Genomic DNA, 16,813 nt, shown 5'->3' with positions numbered 1-16,813 from the left:
TCTGCATTGCATTTGCTGTTCTGTGCGTCAGCGCATGTTGTGTCTCTTCTTTATGGGTGTTGTGTGTGTAAAGTTGTGTATCACTCCGTGATGTGACCCTGTGTCTCCTTCCAGGTGTGTGTCTATGTTGGGGCCTCTCTTTTCCCTGCCAAGAACACAGACTGGGGACCCACACTCAGACTGTTGTGTTTGCATGGCTGTGTATTACATTGTACCAGAGGGTGTTCCCTGGTGCTGTGTGTGGTGTCATTGCAGGCCTAAGTGATGGCTGTGTCAGTGGGTCACATCTACTGGTTCATGAGACACAGTGTTTGTGCTGGGAAATAGTGTAGCACGTGTTTTGTGTCATTGTGTCTTTGTGTATTCCACTGTATATGTTGTGTTTGTGTGGCCACCTGTGTTGGAGTGTATCATGTGCCAGGCTGTGTGTGGGTGTGGTTTATGGTGTCGGTCCCAGGCGACGGTGCATGTTTTACTCTGCTCACGTTGCTCTTGGGCATCAGGGTCCCTGTAGCCTGTGGCCAGCCCCCCTCCCCCGGGGGCACCATTCTTGGTTGTGTCCTGTGTGATGCACCAAAATAGACCAAAATGTCTTACATGGGGCATGTGCCGCTTGGGTTTGTGTGTGTGTCACTGTGCCTATAGGTCCGTTCCTACACGCATCCCTTCATGTTGTTCTCTGACTGCATATATGAATGGCACTGTGCACCGGGGTATACTGTCTGTCAGGGTGAATCCATGAGTGTTGTGAATCATTCTATGAGCATATGTGCTTGAGTCACCACGTGCCGTGATGTACGTCAGTGTGCATTCCTCTACGTGCTGGGTGATTGGAGACTGCCATGGGTGTGTCCCTAAATGCTGTGTGTCTGCACATGTCATGTTTTGTTCCACAGGTGTGTGATGGCTGAGTGCTTTGTTCACACAGATATGTTGTGTGTGGCATTTGGGGATTGCGAGGTCAATACAGATTGTGTGTTTGTGGAACACCCGTATATGTTGTGTTTGTGTAGCTATGAATGGGCATCATCCTGCGTGAGGTGTCTGGGTGTGGCTGTTTGTGTCAGAAGATGTCGTGCCAACTTTGATTGCAGTGTTTGTGCCTGTGTGTGGACAATATTTAGGTGGCCGTGTGTGCCACGGGGCGCTGCCTGCCTCACTAAGTGCCACTGTGTGTTACATCATGTGTGTGGTGTCCGGCTTGTCGGGAGTTGTGAGTCACTCGGTGTAGGTTGTGTTGTATGCCCATGGGTGTTATAGGTTCTGTCTCCGGCCATGCCGTGTTTAAGGGTGTTATCACCCTGTGTCGCATGGTGTCCGGGTGTGGCTGAGTGTAGGTGTGTATTACACGCTGCAGACCGTTGTGTATGACAAAGCCCATTGTGTGTTGGTGTGTGTCTTAATCCATGTGGACACACGCCTCTTCCTTGCTCTGCCCCAAGACACACCCAGCCCCTCCTTAGTCTGAGAAGGGGGGTTGGGGAGCCTCCCCTCTGCCCAGGGGCCTCCCCAGCACCTCCCCGCCCTGCCCAGCAGTCACCACCCCCCAGAGGGCACAGGCTCTGCTGTGCCTCAAAGCAAGAGCCCAGAGCGAGGGAGCACAGCAGGCCGGGGACCTGCAAGCCATAGTGGCTGCTCTTTGTGTGCTGCGAGGTGGGGGACTCTGGGCAGGAAGCTGGCTGAGCCCCAAGACCCCGGGGGCCATGGGCGGGGAGCTGGTGCCGGGCCTGGGGGCCCTGCGGCGGAGAAAGCATCTGCTGGAGCAGGAGAAGAGTCTGGCAGTCTGGGCACTGACGCTGGCAGGAATCGGCATCGGACTCATGGTCCTGCACGCGGAGATGCTATGGTTCGGGGGGTGCCTGGTGAGTGGAGGCTGGAGGCTGGGACTCCCGAGTCTTGAGGGAGGAGGGGCTGGGGGCTGAAACTGCTGGGTCTGAGGGAGGAGGGGGCTGGGGGCCAGGACTCGCGGGTCCTGAGTGAGTAGAGGCTGGAGACCCCTGGGTCTGAGAGTGGAGGGGGCTGAGGGCTGGACTCCTGGGACCTAGGGAGGTAAATGCTGGGGGCCCTCTCTGCCAAAGGAAGGGAAGAGGGGTCACAGAGTGTCAGTTTGAAGGTATTGCAATTAGACAGTTGGAGGTCCAGAAGCCCTGGAGGCCAGAAGGTGGCTGGTCAGATATTTGAGCAGATTAGGGGAGAGGTAACCCCAGGTTCAGTGAAGGGAGGGTAGGGAGAAAGGCTGACTTCTTCCAGTAGGCGGCAGCTCCTTGGTCCTTATCTAAACTCTAATGTTCGCGCAGTATCTCAGAGGCAAAGGGCAGAGACCAAAAGAACTGGCTGGGGCGGGGGGGAGGGAAAAGAAAACAAGCACCGCCCCCCTCCCCCCTCCATCTCCATCATTAAGAAGCTCAGCTTCCCCAGAATCTATGGGCTATTTAGTCTGGGAAATAAGGGAGAGGTAGGTTTATGGTAGCCTGGACTCCTGGGTCCCAGGAGAGGAGAGGCTGGGGCCAGGGTTCCTTAGAGGTGACTTAGAGCGTTTTTAGGGGAAGAGGGGCTGACTCTGAGGGTAGTGTGAGTGCGGAAGGAAAGAACAAGTGGGGCTAGGACAGGTCTGAGCAGGCTCCCAGCACGTTCCAGCCCTGGTCCGGGCAGTGATGGGGGCAGATGAAGGACACGGGTCAGAACTGGCGGCTTGAGGACGGGACAGAATTGCTCAACAGGAAAGGAGGGGTTGGAGATCTGTCTAGGGTAAGGGACGTGGAATTGGGCTGGTTGGAGGGCACTGATTTGAGGATTGAGTTGGGGGGATTTCTGGGGGACAACACTCAGGCTTGGATTTGGGGGTGGGAGAGGCAGACAGCTTTGAAGTGACCAGGAGCCACACAGACTGTCAGGGCAGGCTGGCTTCCTCTGGCCGGGTGGCCAGGCGAGGGCAGCGGGCACTGAGGGGGTGGGGCCGCCGAAGCCCATGCCAACAGGAAGCATGGCTGGGCCGACCCGCCGCTCCCACACTTCAGCACCCCGCCCAACAGGCGAGGTGAGGACAAGGGAGCCCTGGCAGATGGGGAGGGACAGGGTGTCTTTCCTACGCCACCCCATCCCCCTGCTGCTTCACCTCCGATTGCTTCCCTCTACCACCTGCCAGGCTGCTGCCTCCAGCACGGGGACTCTGGAATCTGCTGCAGCTCGCTGAGCCTCAGTTTTCCCAACTGGAAACCGGGGGTGAGGGTGGAAATACATGATCCGACGGGTCCTCCTTGGCCGCCTTTCTATGACTGCCTTGACAACACCTGTGTCCCCTCCCCACCTCCATCGTCATCTAATAAACTCATTTTGCAGGGATCCAGACACCTGCTCGCCAGGGGGGAAGGGCTGGAGGAGAGGCAGGTGCCAGAGCCCACCGATGCAGGGGAACATGACAGAGAGAGTGGGGCGGGAGAGGGAGGATGGTGAGAGGTACCGAGAGGCAGAGATACACAGAGAGACCAAGACAGAGAGAGACCAAGACAAAGATGCAGTAAGAGACGGAGTGGTACAGACAGAGAAGGGGGTCGGGGATTCGGGGCAAGAGGAACTGGAAAGGAGAGAGGACCACCAGAGAAGTGGATTGCAGAGTGCGGAGGAGGTTGGGTCTAGTCGGGTGTTCTTTGGGACAAACTAAAGAACGGGACAGGGAACTGGGGAGCCACAGAAGGATGAAGGGGTGGGGAGGGCTAGGGACAACAGCACCATTGTTCGGGGAAGGGGGGCAGGCCCCATGGGGCAGGAAACTGGCCCTCTTCCCCTGCACAGAGGGGGGCCCTGGCCGGGTCAGGGGAGCTGGCACTGTTTTAGGAGAAACAGGTGCTGAGCTCAGAGTGGGAGCCCAGGTGGCCCCTTCCCCCTGACACCACGTCCCAGGCAGGGATCTCCCCCAACACACCCTCCTCGGGAATCCAGCAGTCCCAGTCCCCTCTAAATCCCTTCCTCAAGAATTCTAGATTCCTCCAAGGTATTGCCACACAAAGACAGGGGAAAAAACTTCCTGTGGTTTCTGGAGGCCATGTGCTTCTGGCCAGATCTGCCCTGGGCTTAGAGCCAGGAGAGAGTGCAGGAGGTGGGGAGGGGGGCAGAGGAGACACACGGGGCAGCAGGACCGGGGGGCCTTTCTCAGAGCTGGGGCTGGGGTCTTAGGAACCCAGCCCCCTGGATGAGGGCAGGGGAGGCTGTCATTCATTCCTTGGGGCCTGAGTGATAGTTTCTAGGCTCCTCAGGAACTGCGGAGGGAGGGCGGGGGGCGGGGGGCGGGAGGGACCTGAAGTTGTTTTCTAGGGCAGAGACCAGCTGGGTGGGAAGGGAAGGGGAGGGACCACTCTTTAGAGGCTAAATGTCTGTTTCTAGACACCCCCCCATACACACACACACACACACACACACACAACTGAGGAACTACTATTGATGGGGACCAGTGCGGGGGGAATTAGGAAGGAATGTGAGTTTCAAGGTCTTCCCTCAGGGGTGTGGTCCTAGGAGAAGAGCTGAGGAGGAAGGTGAACACTGGCACCTGGGCCAGGGCTGTCCCATTGGGAAGGAAGAGGGCACTCTCCCTGGGGACCAGGTGATGGTTTTGAGACTTCCCCAGACTGGAGGCATCAGGAGAAACTGGGCTGGGCGCTGGGGGTTAGGAGGCTAGGAAATTGGGAATGGAGAAGGGATGGTGGTTTGGGAAGAGCGCAGCAGGGACTGAGGGAGACCTGGGATCTCACTCCTTTCTCTCTCCCTCCCAACAGTGGGCAATCCACCTGTTCCTGGTTAAATGCATGATCAGCATCTCCACGTTCTTGCTCCTTTCCCTTATTGTGGCCTTTCACGCCAAAGAGGTCCAGGTAAGCCCCCAGCCCCTTCCTAGCTCCCCTCAGCCCACCCCCACGCCCTGTCAGCTCACACTTCCCACCTCCTGGGCTGAGTAATGAGCTTCCTCCACCCTGAGATACAACCACACCTTCATCCACCCGGAGGGGATGAACCACGGACCGACACACAGGCCCCCGGAGCAGTCCTGACCTTCCTCCACCTGCTGCCCTCTGTCTCACCTTGCACACCTGTAGATGCTGAGAGTTCCCGCTCCCAGGCATCTGTCCACTCTGTCCCCAGGTTGCCTCACACAAGACACAGCCTCCCAGATCTCACTTCTCCATCCCCGAGTCCCTACCTGTTCCTGTCCCAACAACCCAAGATCCTAGCCATGTGCCCGCAGGTCCTTCCCCACTGCTGAGCTCCCCACCTCTGTGCCAACGACCCCACAGACCCAGGAGCCCTTCCCACCCGTATCCCCCCCTCCCATCTCATGTCTCAACCCACACTGGACTCTCCACCCCTTCCCCTCTCATCCCATCCCCCACATCCCCAGATCCTGTTCCCTTCCCCCCACACCTCTGAAGTATAAAATGAGGGTTATTGGTCGAGTGTGGTGACGCCCCTTGCAGTGCCTGGCACACAAGATGTGCTCAGGAAGAAGTACACGTTATCATTAAAGCAGTCATTCGAGTAGTTAAGTGGCCTGAGGGCCCTGGGCCTCAGTTTCTGCATCTATAAAATGGGGGTAAGAATATTTTCAATCTCACTGTCTTGTGAGCATTCACTGAGTCACAACACATAAAGAGGATAGCGTAATAACTGGCACCTCCAAAGTGCCCTGTAAATGTTGGCTATTATCATTGCTAATGGGATGACGGCAATTACTACTGCGTCCCCAGAAACTGGACTAGGACACAGCTCTATGGATGTGGAATGTAAGTTCTTGGGGAGGCAGGGGTTTTGTTTTGTTTTGTCCACCCATATCCTCAATATATCTCAATATATAGAACAATGTCGGGCATACAGTAGGCACTCAATAAGTGTTCCTGGGCTGGAAGTTCTGGAAGTGGGCTGAAACTAGGAGGGGGAGCAGGTGGAGAGGTGTCTTCCTCGAGTCCTGCCCTGCCCCTTCCCACCCTCCCGGGCCCCATGCCCTGCGCTATCTGCCTCCCTCTCCGGCCCCGCGGGCGCGCCCCCCTTATCTCCCCGCGCAGGCTGGGGAGCGGGCGCCTGACCTTCGTGTGACCCCCCCTCCTTCTCCATCCGTTCCCCTCCCTGCAGCTGTTCATGACGGACAACGGGCTCCGGGACTGGCGCGTGGCGCTGACCGGGCGGCAGGCGGCGCAGATCGTGCTGGAGCTGGCTGTGTGCGGGCTGCACCCGGCGCCGGTGTGGGGCCCGCCGTGCGCGCCGGTCTCGGGGTCCCCGCAGACGGCGGTCACGCAGTCCCGGCCGAGTTTCCTGGGCCAGGCGGAGGCGCTGCTGTCGCTGGCCATGCTGCTGCGCCTGTACCTGGTGCCCCGCGCCCTGCTCCTGCGCAGCGGCGTCCTGCTCAACGCCTCCTACCGCAGCATCGGCGCGCTCAACCAGGTCCGCTTCCGCCACTGGTTCGTGGCCAAGCTGTACATGAACACGCACCCCGGCCGCCTGCTGCTCAGCCTCACGCTTGGCCTCTGGCTCACCACCGCCTGGGTGCTGTCGGTGGCCGAGAGGTGAGGGTGCGGGGGGAGGGGAGGGCGGGAAGGGACGGTACCTGGAGCCTCTGGAGGAGCCGCTTACAACCACCATCGCCCTGTACCGTGGTGCAGGTTGGGACTCCGTGGGACCGAGAAGGGGAGAAAGCCTTTCCTCCACCTGCAGTCTCCAGTCTCCCCAGACACACACACGCACACCATAGGAAGCCCTGCCCTTCCTGCTTCCAATCTCTCCTGCCTCAGGTTTCCAGGCATCTGTTCAGTCTCCACACGCAGGCACTGGGCCCTGGCCAAGGGTTGCACCTGCTTTGGAGGAAGGGGACATCTTTTCCAAATTAGCACAGATGCGCTGTAGGTGCTCCCGGTGACCCCCAGGCTGCGCCAGAAGGGAATTCCGTGCAGAGAATTGATACGGGAATTCGAGGCCCCCTGCTGGACTTTAACCTGATGCTGGAACTGTACCCCTCAGGGCCTCCACTTACCTTACAGATAAACAAATTGGGGGTAATCTTAGCCAGTGGTTCTCAAAGTGTGGTTCTGGGACCATCTCCTGGGAACTGGCTGCAAATCCAAATTTGCAGGCCCCACCCGGACCTACGGAATCCCAAACTCTGGTGGGTTGGGCCCAGCAATCTTTTTTAACAGTTCACGCTGACGCTGGCTCAAATTTGAGAACCTCTGGTACATCTGGCAACGGATTCTTGAGGGGAGATGGAGGATGGGAAGAACTGGCCTTAGATCTCTCCTCTCTGAGCCTCTGTTTCCGCATCTATAAAATGGGTATCAAAATCCACCATCTTTAAAGTCTCCCTGGCAATTCTAATCTTTCATGATTTTAAACTCATTCATCTCACAGGATCTCAGTTTTCTCAGTTGGGAAATTGGTCAGGATCAGTAAATGATCCTCCCACCAAGTTTCTCACCTGAAAAATGGGAGGATGGGTAGGGAGCCAAATTTCTAAATCTGTTTGAGGCAGAAGTCCTCAAACTTGAATGTATTTTGGGATGAAGGGGTTGGAGCTTAACAGGGCAGATTCAATCCCCACCTCCAGACACTAATTTAGTGGGTTTGAGGTGTCTGGGGCCCTGGTGAATGATGCTTTCCCTGCTTTGGCCTAACTGTGGGTCAAAGTTAGACAAATCCTGATTATCAATCCTTTCCATGGCTGGACCTAAATGTCCCCTCCTATGAAGTGAGGGGAAAAGAGGCAGAGTCCGCCAAGCCTTTTTATTTTATTTATTTTTTTAAAGTGCATTTATTTACTTTTTTTAAAGATTTATTATTTATTTTATTTTATTTATTTTTGGCTGTGTCGGGCCTTGGTTGCGGCATGCAGGATCTTTTGTTGCGGCGCGTGGGTTTCTCTCTAGTTGTGGCACGCAGGTTTTCTCTTCTCTAGTTGTGGCACGCAAGCCCCAGGGTGCATGGGCTCTGTGGTTTGCGGCACGCAGGCTCTGGTTGAGGTGCGCAAGCTCAGTAGTTGTGGTGTGCAGGCTTAGTTGCCCTGCGGCCTGTGGGATCTTAGCTCCCTGACCAGGGATCGAACCCGTGTCCCCTACATTGTAAGGTGGGTTCTTTACCACTGGACCACCAGGGAAGTCCCCCGCCAAGCCTTTTTAGAGTCCCACCGTTTTAGTCCTGATAGGGCCACTCTAGGCCATAGAGCATCTTTGTGGAAATTAGAAAAAGGTGCCCCTTCCTTTGAGTGGATGCAGCCCCCTGCCGGGTCTGACAAGTGGACTTCAGGCTGGGTTTCTGCCCCCCTCTCAACCCCTCAACCACACGCTCTGAAAGTAGCAGCCCTGGTAGCCTAGCTGAAACCAAAAAGTCTTTGGAATTGGTCGGATCCAGGTTCAAATCCCACAGCCCAGGGTGGTTGAGCATCTTGCCCAGGTCACACAGCAAAGAGGAGGCTAGGCAGGCTCTCCAAAGCCCAGAACTTAACTGGCTTTTTCTGAGTGCTTCTTGGAACTGTGGGTGTATGTTAAGAAAGAGGGTATCAAACATCACAGGAACCCCAGAATTAACCCACTCTTCCCCACAGACAGAACGTTAATGCCACCGGGCACCTTTCAGACACACTGTGGCTGATCCCCATCACATTCCTGACCATCGGCTACGGGGACGTGGTGCCGGGTACCACGTGGGGCAAGATTGTCTGCCTCTGCACTGGGGTCATGGTGAGTACACCCACTCAGGGACCCTGCCTTTATCCCACACTGCTCATCCCCTGGGCCCCAGGAAACCACGGAGCCAACTGAGGCACTCAGGGACACCCCCAAGAAACTCGGGTGTCTGGACCCCCACAGCCCCATTCCCTGTCCAGGACACAAACACTAGCCTCATTTCCTTTGAAAATCCAGGAATCCATCCCCTGAGTCCTTGCTCTCTCCAGAACCTAGGACCCAGCCCTCATCCTCCTCAGGAACACAGGCCCCTGACCTCCCAGCCCCATTTCCTCCCAGATTCCAGGAGTTCAGTCCCAAGCCCCACCAAGACTCAGGTATCTTGCCCTCTCCCCCCTTTACCCTCTCAATCATCCAGGACTCAGGTGCTTGGTTTCCCAGCTCTAGGCTCTTCCAGAACCCAGGAATCCAGTCTCCCAGCCTCCATTAAAGCTATTTATTGTGTCTAGACATCAAGAGCATGCCTGTGGGCTCAGGATGCCTGGGTTCAAATCCTGCTTCTGCCCACTTCCTAGCTGGGAGTCAGCCACACAATCTTTCTGGGCCTCAGTTTCCTCATCTATAAAATGGGGATGCTGATACCAGTGTACTCCTCATGGGGTTCCTGAGAAGACGAAATGAATTAAACCATATAAAGGGTCTCAAACACAGAAAATGCTCAATAAACGGGTCAGGGGGTGGCGATGCGGAAGCTGTTATTGTAACTGGTTCCAGGCGTCCGGCTGCCCCTACCCCAGCTCTTGTGCCCTCAAGGATGAGGCAGAGGCTCCCCAAGCGCCAGACTCCAGCCTCCTCCCCAGAGTCGGCCTCCTCCTAAATCTAGACATCTGCCCCCTTCCCCTCATAGACTCAGCACCCAATGCCTTGGCCTTCACCTCCCTGTGAGATCTGGCTCCCTTCACCCGCAGGGATTCAAGCCTCCAGCCCCAGCCCTAATTTGTCCCAGGGAGGACATGGTGAATCCCCCAGTCCTGGGTCCACAGGTGATGCATGGGGGGAAATGTGGCAGCCCCCTTCCCTCCAACAGTGAGTCTTTGTGACTAGGAAAGAGGGGCAGAGACTCAGCCAATGACACACTCCCAAAGGGTCAGGGACCCTCAGGGCTGCCTGGGACCTCCTCCCCCATTTGACAAAAGGAGGAACTGAGAGATAAGGCGATTTGCACTCGAGCTCACAGCCCACTCCTAGCTGAGAGGTTCCAAGGTACAATGAAATTATAATGGCTAACTGTTATTGGGCACATACTCTGTGCCAGTCTCTGCTCTAAAGGTGTCAACTTATGGAATCCTCGGAGTAATACTGTGAGGGTGTGCACGTTTTACAGATAAGAAACTCAAGACACTGAGAGATTAGATAACTTGCTCTGAAGCTGGCCTTGAAACCCAAGCAGTCCCAGAGCCAAGGTTTACAGCTAGTAATTATTCTGAGGGTCAAGAGTTGAAACATATAGGGTGGGGGAAGACTTCAGGAGATTCATTCTAACTCCAGGGAGAGGGAGCAGGTGCTACAGAGCAGTTGGGATTTGCTGGGGCCTTGAAGGATCAGAGGCCTCGAGAAGGAAGGGAGAAGAGTGAGACCAAGGTGCTCAGGCAGGTGAGGGCTGAGTTGCCTGGGACGGAAGCTGGGCAAAGGAGGAAGAGCGGCCTGGACCTTGGAAGGCCTTGAGAGCTGGGCTAAGAAGTCTGGGGCAGTGGGAGCCTAGAAGGAGATTAGGGTGAGGGCGTCAGGGTCATAACTGGGTGTTAGATCTCCCTGGGGTCAGGTGGAGTGAGGGAAAGGCCGGAGACTGTCCAGAAGGGAGAGGATGTGGCCAGAGCTGGGCAGAGGCTGTAGGGGTGGGGAGGAGGGGGAGAGATGCCCTCGCTGACCTGATGGCCCACTGGACCGTGGGGAGGAAAGGGTTCCACAGGAGCCTGAGGTCTGCTCCTTGCCCAAAACCAGCCCTTCTCCCCAATCTCCAATCACACACTTAACAAAAGAGAACATGCGCTTCCCTGGTGGCGCAGTGGTTAAGAATCCGCCTGCCAATGCAAGGGACACGGGTTCAAGCCCTGGTCCGGGAAGATCCCACATGCTGCAGAGCAGCTAAGCTCGTGAGCCACAACTACTGAGCCTGCGCTCTAGAGCCTGCGAGCCACAACTACTGAGCCCACGCGCCACAACTACTGAAGCCCGCACACCTAGAGCCTGTGCTCTGCAACAAGAGAAGCCACTGCAATGAGAAGCCCGTGCGCCGCGACAAAGAGTAGTCCCCACTTGCCACAACTAGAGAAAGCCCGCGTGCAGCGACGAAGACCCAATGCAGCCAAAAATAAAATAAAATAAAATAAATAAATTTATTTTTTTTAAAAAAAGAGAGAGAACATTGTGATGGTGTAAATACCACACCCAGGAGTTGGACTCTGACACATGATTTTATGATCCCAGCTCCACCACTGGGAGCTGTGGGACCCTGGTTCTCTCTGGGCCGGTTTGCTTGTCTGTCAACTAGCGGTGGTGGTGCCTGCTGTCTGTGGCTGTTGGGAGGGCTCAAGGAGAGAGAGAGCTGGTGGCACGCGGCTGGTACTCAGCTCCCCACGGGCCTTGTGTCATAGTGCCTGCTGTGCCCACAGGGGGTCTGCTGCACAGCCCTGCTGGTGGCCGTGGTGGCCCGGAAGCTGGAGTTTAATAAGGCAGAGAAGCACGTGCACAACTTCATGATGGATATTCAGTATGCCAAAGAGGTGAGGGGGGCCTCCAGCACCCAGAGCACACCCCTTCCTCAGCCCCAGGATCCAGGCCCCCGGCCCCTTCCCACTCAGCCCCAGGATCCAGACCCCCGGCCCCTCCCCCTTCAGCCCCAGGATCCAGACCCCCGGCCCCTCCTCCCTCAGACTCAGGATCAAGGCCCCCGGCCCCTCCTCCCTCAGACTCAGGATCAAAGCCCCCGGCCCCTCCTCCCAGAACCCTAGGAGCACTATCTCCCTTGACACTGTGAAACCCACCCCCAGATGAGGGAGTCGGCCGCCCGAGTGCTGCAAGAGTCCTGGATGTTCTACAAACATACACGCAGGAAGGACTCTGGAGCCGCCCGCAGGCACCAGCGCAGGCTGCTGGCCGCCATCAACAGGTGAGGACCTCTGTGCGTGCACACGCCATGTCCAAGTCTCTTCCTCTCTGCAGGGTGCACGCGCACGCGTGTGTGTGTGTGACCGAGCATGAACGCGTGCCCAGGTCAGGATGCCCATGTGTGGTCTCACTGAACAGATGCCCACCTGGACCTCACAGTGACTCTGCGTGATGGTTTTGTTTACGTGTCTCGGAGTGTCTGTGGGCCTAGATGCCCGGGTCTCTATGTGGGAGGCGGGTTCATGGGTACAGCCACCCCCTCTCATCCCACCTCTGAGCTAGGGCCACTCTAACCCCCCCATTTTTTTTTACCCCCAGGTTCCGCCAGGTGCGGCTGAAACACAGAAAGCTCCGGGAAAAAGTGAACTCCATGGTGGACATCTCCAAGGTACTGGGACCCCATGAGAGGGGGTCTGGGAGAAGAGGGAGGTTGGGGGCAGCTGGTAAGGAGATCTGGCCCTGGAATAGGGAACGCTGGCACACACAGGCACTCAATAAAGGTTTGTGGCTGAACGAACGAATGAATGAATAAGTGAATGATGCCATAGCGTTTCTCATGTAAGGTGCAGTTTCCTTTGAAACTTAAATAACTTGTACAAAGAACTCCAGTGTTCGATGTGAAATTATCTCCATTATCAAGTTACTTACATGTGGATGGGTATAAAATTCCTTTCAACTGTGACTCTTATACAACAATAAAACCAAAGCAAATTGACCAAGTTCAAACCAAGTTCAAACACAAAGGGCAAAGCAATAAAATGCGAATTAACAGCACTGACACACGGACAGGTGACAATGTTTCGGGAAAACTCAATCTGTGTTGCTATTGTGAAGAGGGGGCCCAGGAGCGCTGGGCAGCCTTGCCTGGCCAAGGGGTGACTCAGCTTGCCCTCCTTCTGCTGGGTCCCCTTGATTCTGAAGTGCTCGGGTAGGTGACATCACGCCCCCTGGCTTGGCTCACAGCACCTCTTGCTTATCCGGTAGCCTTTGCTTTTTTCTCATTAGTCCACGACAATTCAAACAGTGGCCCTTGGTCCCAATACCATGGTAAACACAGCCACAGATGCCGGCCCCTCAACTGCACGGTGGTGGCCTAAATCTGCCGGAATTGGCAGGTCGTGATTTCCAAGATCATCCACCAGGTCCAAAACACGGAAGTCAAGAGTTCTCATAGAAAGCTCACACACTCTCAAGGACGAAGCTGTGAATCATAGTTTGAGAAGGCAGAGAAAGGGCTCTGTGGATTGTGAAGTCAGGCAGTCATCAATTACACAAAGATTTAAGTGAGCACCTACTATGTTCTAGGGCCTCCCTGATCCAGGTGCTGCCTTGGGCGTGTCATTTAACTGCTCCAGGCCTGTTTCCTCAGCTCTTAAAAATGGAAACAGGATTCCCACTGCCCACACTTTTAGGAGGATTTTAAACTATAAAGAGCACCGGGCCAAGTTGCTGGGCGGTGGCAGGTGGTTGATAAGGTAACTGATATTATTGAGGATAATCCTCCAAGGCCTGTAAGGACTTAGTAAATGCTGGTTCTACTGCCTTACTCCACGAGGCAGGGAGAGAGTCTCCCCCAGCCCCCGATCCCTCTGACCTCTCTCTGCCCAGATGCACATGATCCTCTGTGACCTGCAGCTGGGTCTGAGCACCTCACACCAGGCCCTGGAGAAGCAGATTGATGCGCTGGCAGGGAGGCTAGACACCCTGACCGAGCTGCTTAGCGCTGCCCTGGGTCCACGGCAGCTTCCAGAACCAAGCCAGGAGGCCACGTAGCTGGTAAGGGAGCTGGGACTTGGGCAGGAGAACATCCTGGAGGAAGGGTGCCTGTGACCAGCACTCCATGTGGCTAAGGGGGTGGGGGATGGGTGGCCTGGAGGTGAGGCCACCCTTTCTCTTCCACTCTGGCTCTGTCTGGAGGGAGGGACTCCAAGTTCGGGGCTGGACCAGCAGCGAAGGAAACAGATGTTCCATCCCCCCTTCACAGACTCAGTACCTGCTCCCTCTTTCTTTGCTTGGTCTCTGTCTCTGTCTCTTCCTCTGGTGTCTGGCCTGCCTGTCTATCCATCTCTCTGTTTGTCTCCCCAGGACCCAGCCAGGAAGAACCAGGCTACTTTCCCCAGGATTGAGGTCAAGGACATTCTCTCTGCTACTCCTAACCCAGCCCCATGCATAAAGCCAGTTAAGCGTAGGGACCAAGGGGGGCCACACCTTGGGGTGGGTTGACTCCCTGATGGCTGCTGGCGGGGACACTGGCTGAAGGAGGGAGGCCGTGGCCCATCGCCACCGAGGCCCCAAACGGGAAAATGGTCACCCCTGTCCCACATACCCTGTGCCTGGGGACTGGGACTCCTGAGTCCCAGAGGAGGAGGAGGGGAGCGGGGGCCCAGAGTCCAAGATCCTGGGCTGCATCAGTTACCCGCCGACCAGCACAGATGAAGGAACGAGGCCCGAGGCAGAAGGCAGAGCCCCCTGGCGGGAGATCGAGGAGGACCCCAATTCTCCAGAGCTGCAGAGAATTATCTGGTGGGGGAGAAGGTGGGAGCTGGGGGGAAGGGTGAAGCTCACCAGTCTCTGCTCTTATACTTCATAATAAATGTTAAACAAAGTCAGAAGAAGTTGCTGTTTCTTTCGAAACATATCCACACTCCAAACAGGCAGGTCAGCCAGTGGAACGCCCTTGCCCTGTCTGAACCTGTTTCCCCATCTATAAAACAGAGGCCTCCAAGAAGTATCCTCCCAGGTCTGTAGGCTGGAGAGTCCTCAACTCCTGCCTGGCCCCAGCCCAGATCTGCGGCGAAGAGCAAGGGCTCTAAATTCAGGCCCAGGAGCCCAGCCCCCCAGCCCCTCCTCCCTCAGACCCAGGAGTCCAGGCCCCCAGCCCTCCTCCCTCAGATTTGGATCGGGGTCCAAATCCTGGCTCTGCCATCCACTGGCTGTGTGACTTTGGGCAAGTGGCTTCACCTCTGAACATTTCACTTCACCTGTAAGATGGGGCCACCTTCCCATGGGTCAGCTGTGAAGATTAAAACTGGGAGGGCACAGAGGGTCAGGCATTTAGTAAGAACAAACACATGAGAGAACTTAATCATTTTTATTAGTGCTACTGATTTTCAGACACAATGAATACGTGGCGCCCTTTTTCTTTTTTCTACTGCCCTTTAACCCTCTCTACTCATATCCCACCAGAACCTAGACGAAAACTCACCTATCAGGAGACTAACAGGAATTCCAAACCATCCTACGTACTTGTTTCGTACCTGCTAGGACTAAGACAGAAAAAGGAAAGGGGGCTGGCACTTACAGAGGTCCTCCTGTACGCCCAGCTCTGCGCTCCTGTTTTGTTAAGTCACCACCACCACTGCCCGCCCCACTCCACCCCATTGTACAGATACAGAAACTGAGGTTTCAAGAGGAGCAGGGCCTAGAGGGCCTGAATTCACACCCAGCTCATCCCACTGCAGAGCCCTCCCTCTCTGCCCTGCTTGAGGTGAGTCAAAGACAGAGCAGCCTTGGACCCTGAACCTAAGTCTCACTTCACACAGCGTCTTCCTTCCACTTGGAGAGGCTGATTCATCCTCACTTCCCTTGATTTGAGGGGAAGCCCAGGCTGCGAGTCATCCTTCTCCGCTGAGCTATCTTTGGATTTCCCTGCAAGTCCACAGCCAGCCTCCCCCTCAGCCCCAAGAGCTAAACTGGGGTTGCACCACCCACTGCCGCAGACAGCCCTTCCTCTGGATGCCAGCCCATCTGGGGGGAAGAGGAAACAGGAACATTTCCAACACCCTACCCCTGCAGTAAGCCCTCCTCAGTAATGCCAGATACCCTGCCAAACTCATTCCTCCAGGACCACCCTTTCCTAGTTGTACTTGGCTTCAGCAGGCAAACTCCTTCCTACGCCTCCTTTGGGCCCCCGCTTAGATGCCCCCTCCTCCAGGAAGCCCTCTCTGAAGCTCCCATAGCCCCACAAACCTGTCTCTATTACAACAATAATATTTATTGGGCAAAGCCCCACGTTAAGTCCTTCATATAAATGATCTCACAAAATCTCTACAAAAGGAGACAAAGTGGTATTACTGGTCCAATTTTACAGATGAGGAAACTGAGGCACAGAGATTAAGAACCCTGCCCAAAGCCACAGCAAAGAGATGGGGGAGCTGGGATTTGACCCAGGTGGCCGGGCTCTGGAGCCCCAGCACTTAGCCAACCAGCCCATTCGTTCGCTCAGAGATCCCTACACCCTATTTTCATTTTTGCTCTGTTGCGTCTTCAACGTCAAGGGCCTGGCATATACCAGGCCTCAGAGAATATCACTAAATGAACACACTTACTACCTGGGGTGGCTGGAAGCTTCTCACCCTCTACCACATGTTGGTTTCTTCTGGGACAAGGGACGAACTGGTTATAAGGGGCTTTTGACTAAGAAACTAAGAGCACACGTGACAGCGTTCCTGTTCTGAGTTATCTCAGATCTGCCCCCGCCGCCCTGCCCCCACTCTCCACTGTGGAGCTCAGGTTCTGACCTCTCCCTCCAGCAGTCTCTGCTCTCCCCCTTACACAATCAGCACTTCCTGAAGGCCCTGCACCAGGGGCAGGGCTGCAGGCATAAGTCAGAGGGCTCTGCCCCCAGGGGTTCAGTCTCATAGTGATTTTGGCAACTTCCCCCTCCTACTTCTGTTTTGCCTCCATGCCCACAAGAGGACTGGGTGGGGAAAGTGGGTCCAGAGAGGGCTGGAGGTCTTACCAGGGTTAGAGAGCCAGTCAGGAGCTGGGGTCACCCCACCCCCCACCCCAACCATGCCCCAGACATTACCGGGCCCTTCCTCTGCTCAAAACCTTTCCATGGTTCCCACCTGCCCTTCTCTCAAAGTCTGGCTCCTAGTCCTAGCTCATTTTTTCTCTTCTTGCAGGATCTTAGCTCCCTGACCAGGGATTGAACCCACACCCCCTGCAATGGAAGCGCAGAGTCTTAACCATTGGACTGCCAAGGA

The 16,813-nt window shown here is 55.7% G+C and overlaps 1 protein-coding gene across 2 annotated transcripts; it reads left to right on the top strand.

Moving 5' to 3' along the window:
* The first annotated feature begins 1,555 nt into the window (after nt 1-1,555).
* On the top strand, nt 1,556-14,599 carry KCNN4 (potassium calcium-activated channel subfamily N member 4). Of its 2 annotated transcripts, XM_081217294.1 has the most exons (9): nt 1,556-1,862; nt 4,770-4,865; nt 6,118-6,548; nt 8,576-8,711; nt 11,330-11,440; nt 11,708-11,826; nt 12,144-12,213; nt 13,434-13,601; nt 13,911-14,027. In XM_081217294.1, exons 1-8 carry the CDS (start codon nt 1,704-1,706, stop codon nt 13,596-13,598), a joined length of 1,287 nt encoding a protein of 428 aa, XP_081073420.1. In that variant the 5' UTR covers nt 1,556-1,703; the 3' UTR covers nt 13,599-13,601; nt 13,911-14,027. The 2 variants fall into 2 exon arrangements, with proteins under 2 accessions (XP_081073420.1, XP_081073421.1); XM_081217295.1 differs by lacking the exon at nt 13,434-13,601 and having other exon boundaries at nt 13,911-14,599.
* Nucleotides 14,600-16,813: the final 2,214 nt, after the last annotated feature.

Source organism: Mesoplodon bidens (assembly GCF_964165515.1).
Source record: "Mesoplodon bidens genome assembly, chromosome: 18".
Classification (NCBI taxonomy): domain Eukaryota; kingdom Metazoa; phylum Chordata; class Mammalia; order Artiodactyla; family Ziphiidae; genus Mesoplodon; species Mesoplodon bidens.
Note: the sequence above shows the minus strand (reverse complement) of the source record. Positions and strands in the feature narration are given on the sequence as shown.

Bases quoted from the DNA above. Each gene is read 5' to 3' on its own strand.
- KCNN4 (XM_081217294.1), top strand. From the start codon at position 1,704: ATGGGCGGGGAGCTGGTGCCGGGCCTGGGGGCCCTGCGGCGGAGAAAG. The intron at 4,866-6,117 runs GTAAGCCCCCAG...CCCTCCCTGCAG, and splicing joins TTCACGCCAAAGAGGTCCAG to CTGTTCATGACGGACAACGG. The intron at 12,214-13,433 runs GTACTGGGACCC...CTCTCTGCCCAG, and splicing joins CCATGGTGGACATCTCCAAG to ATGCACATGATCCTCTGTGA.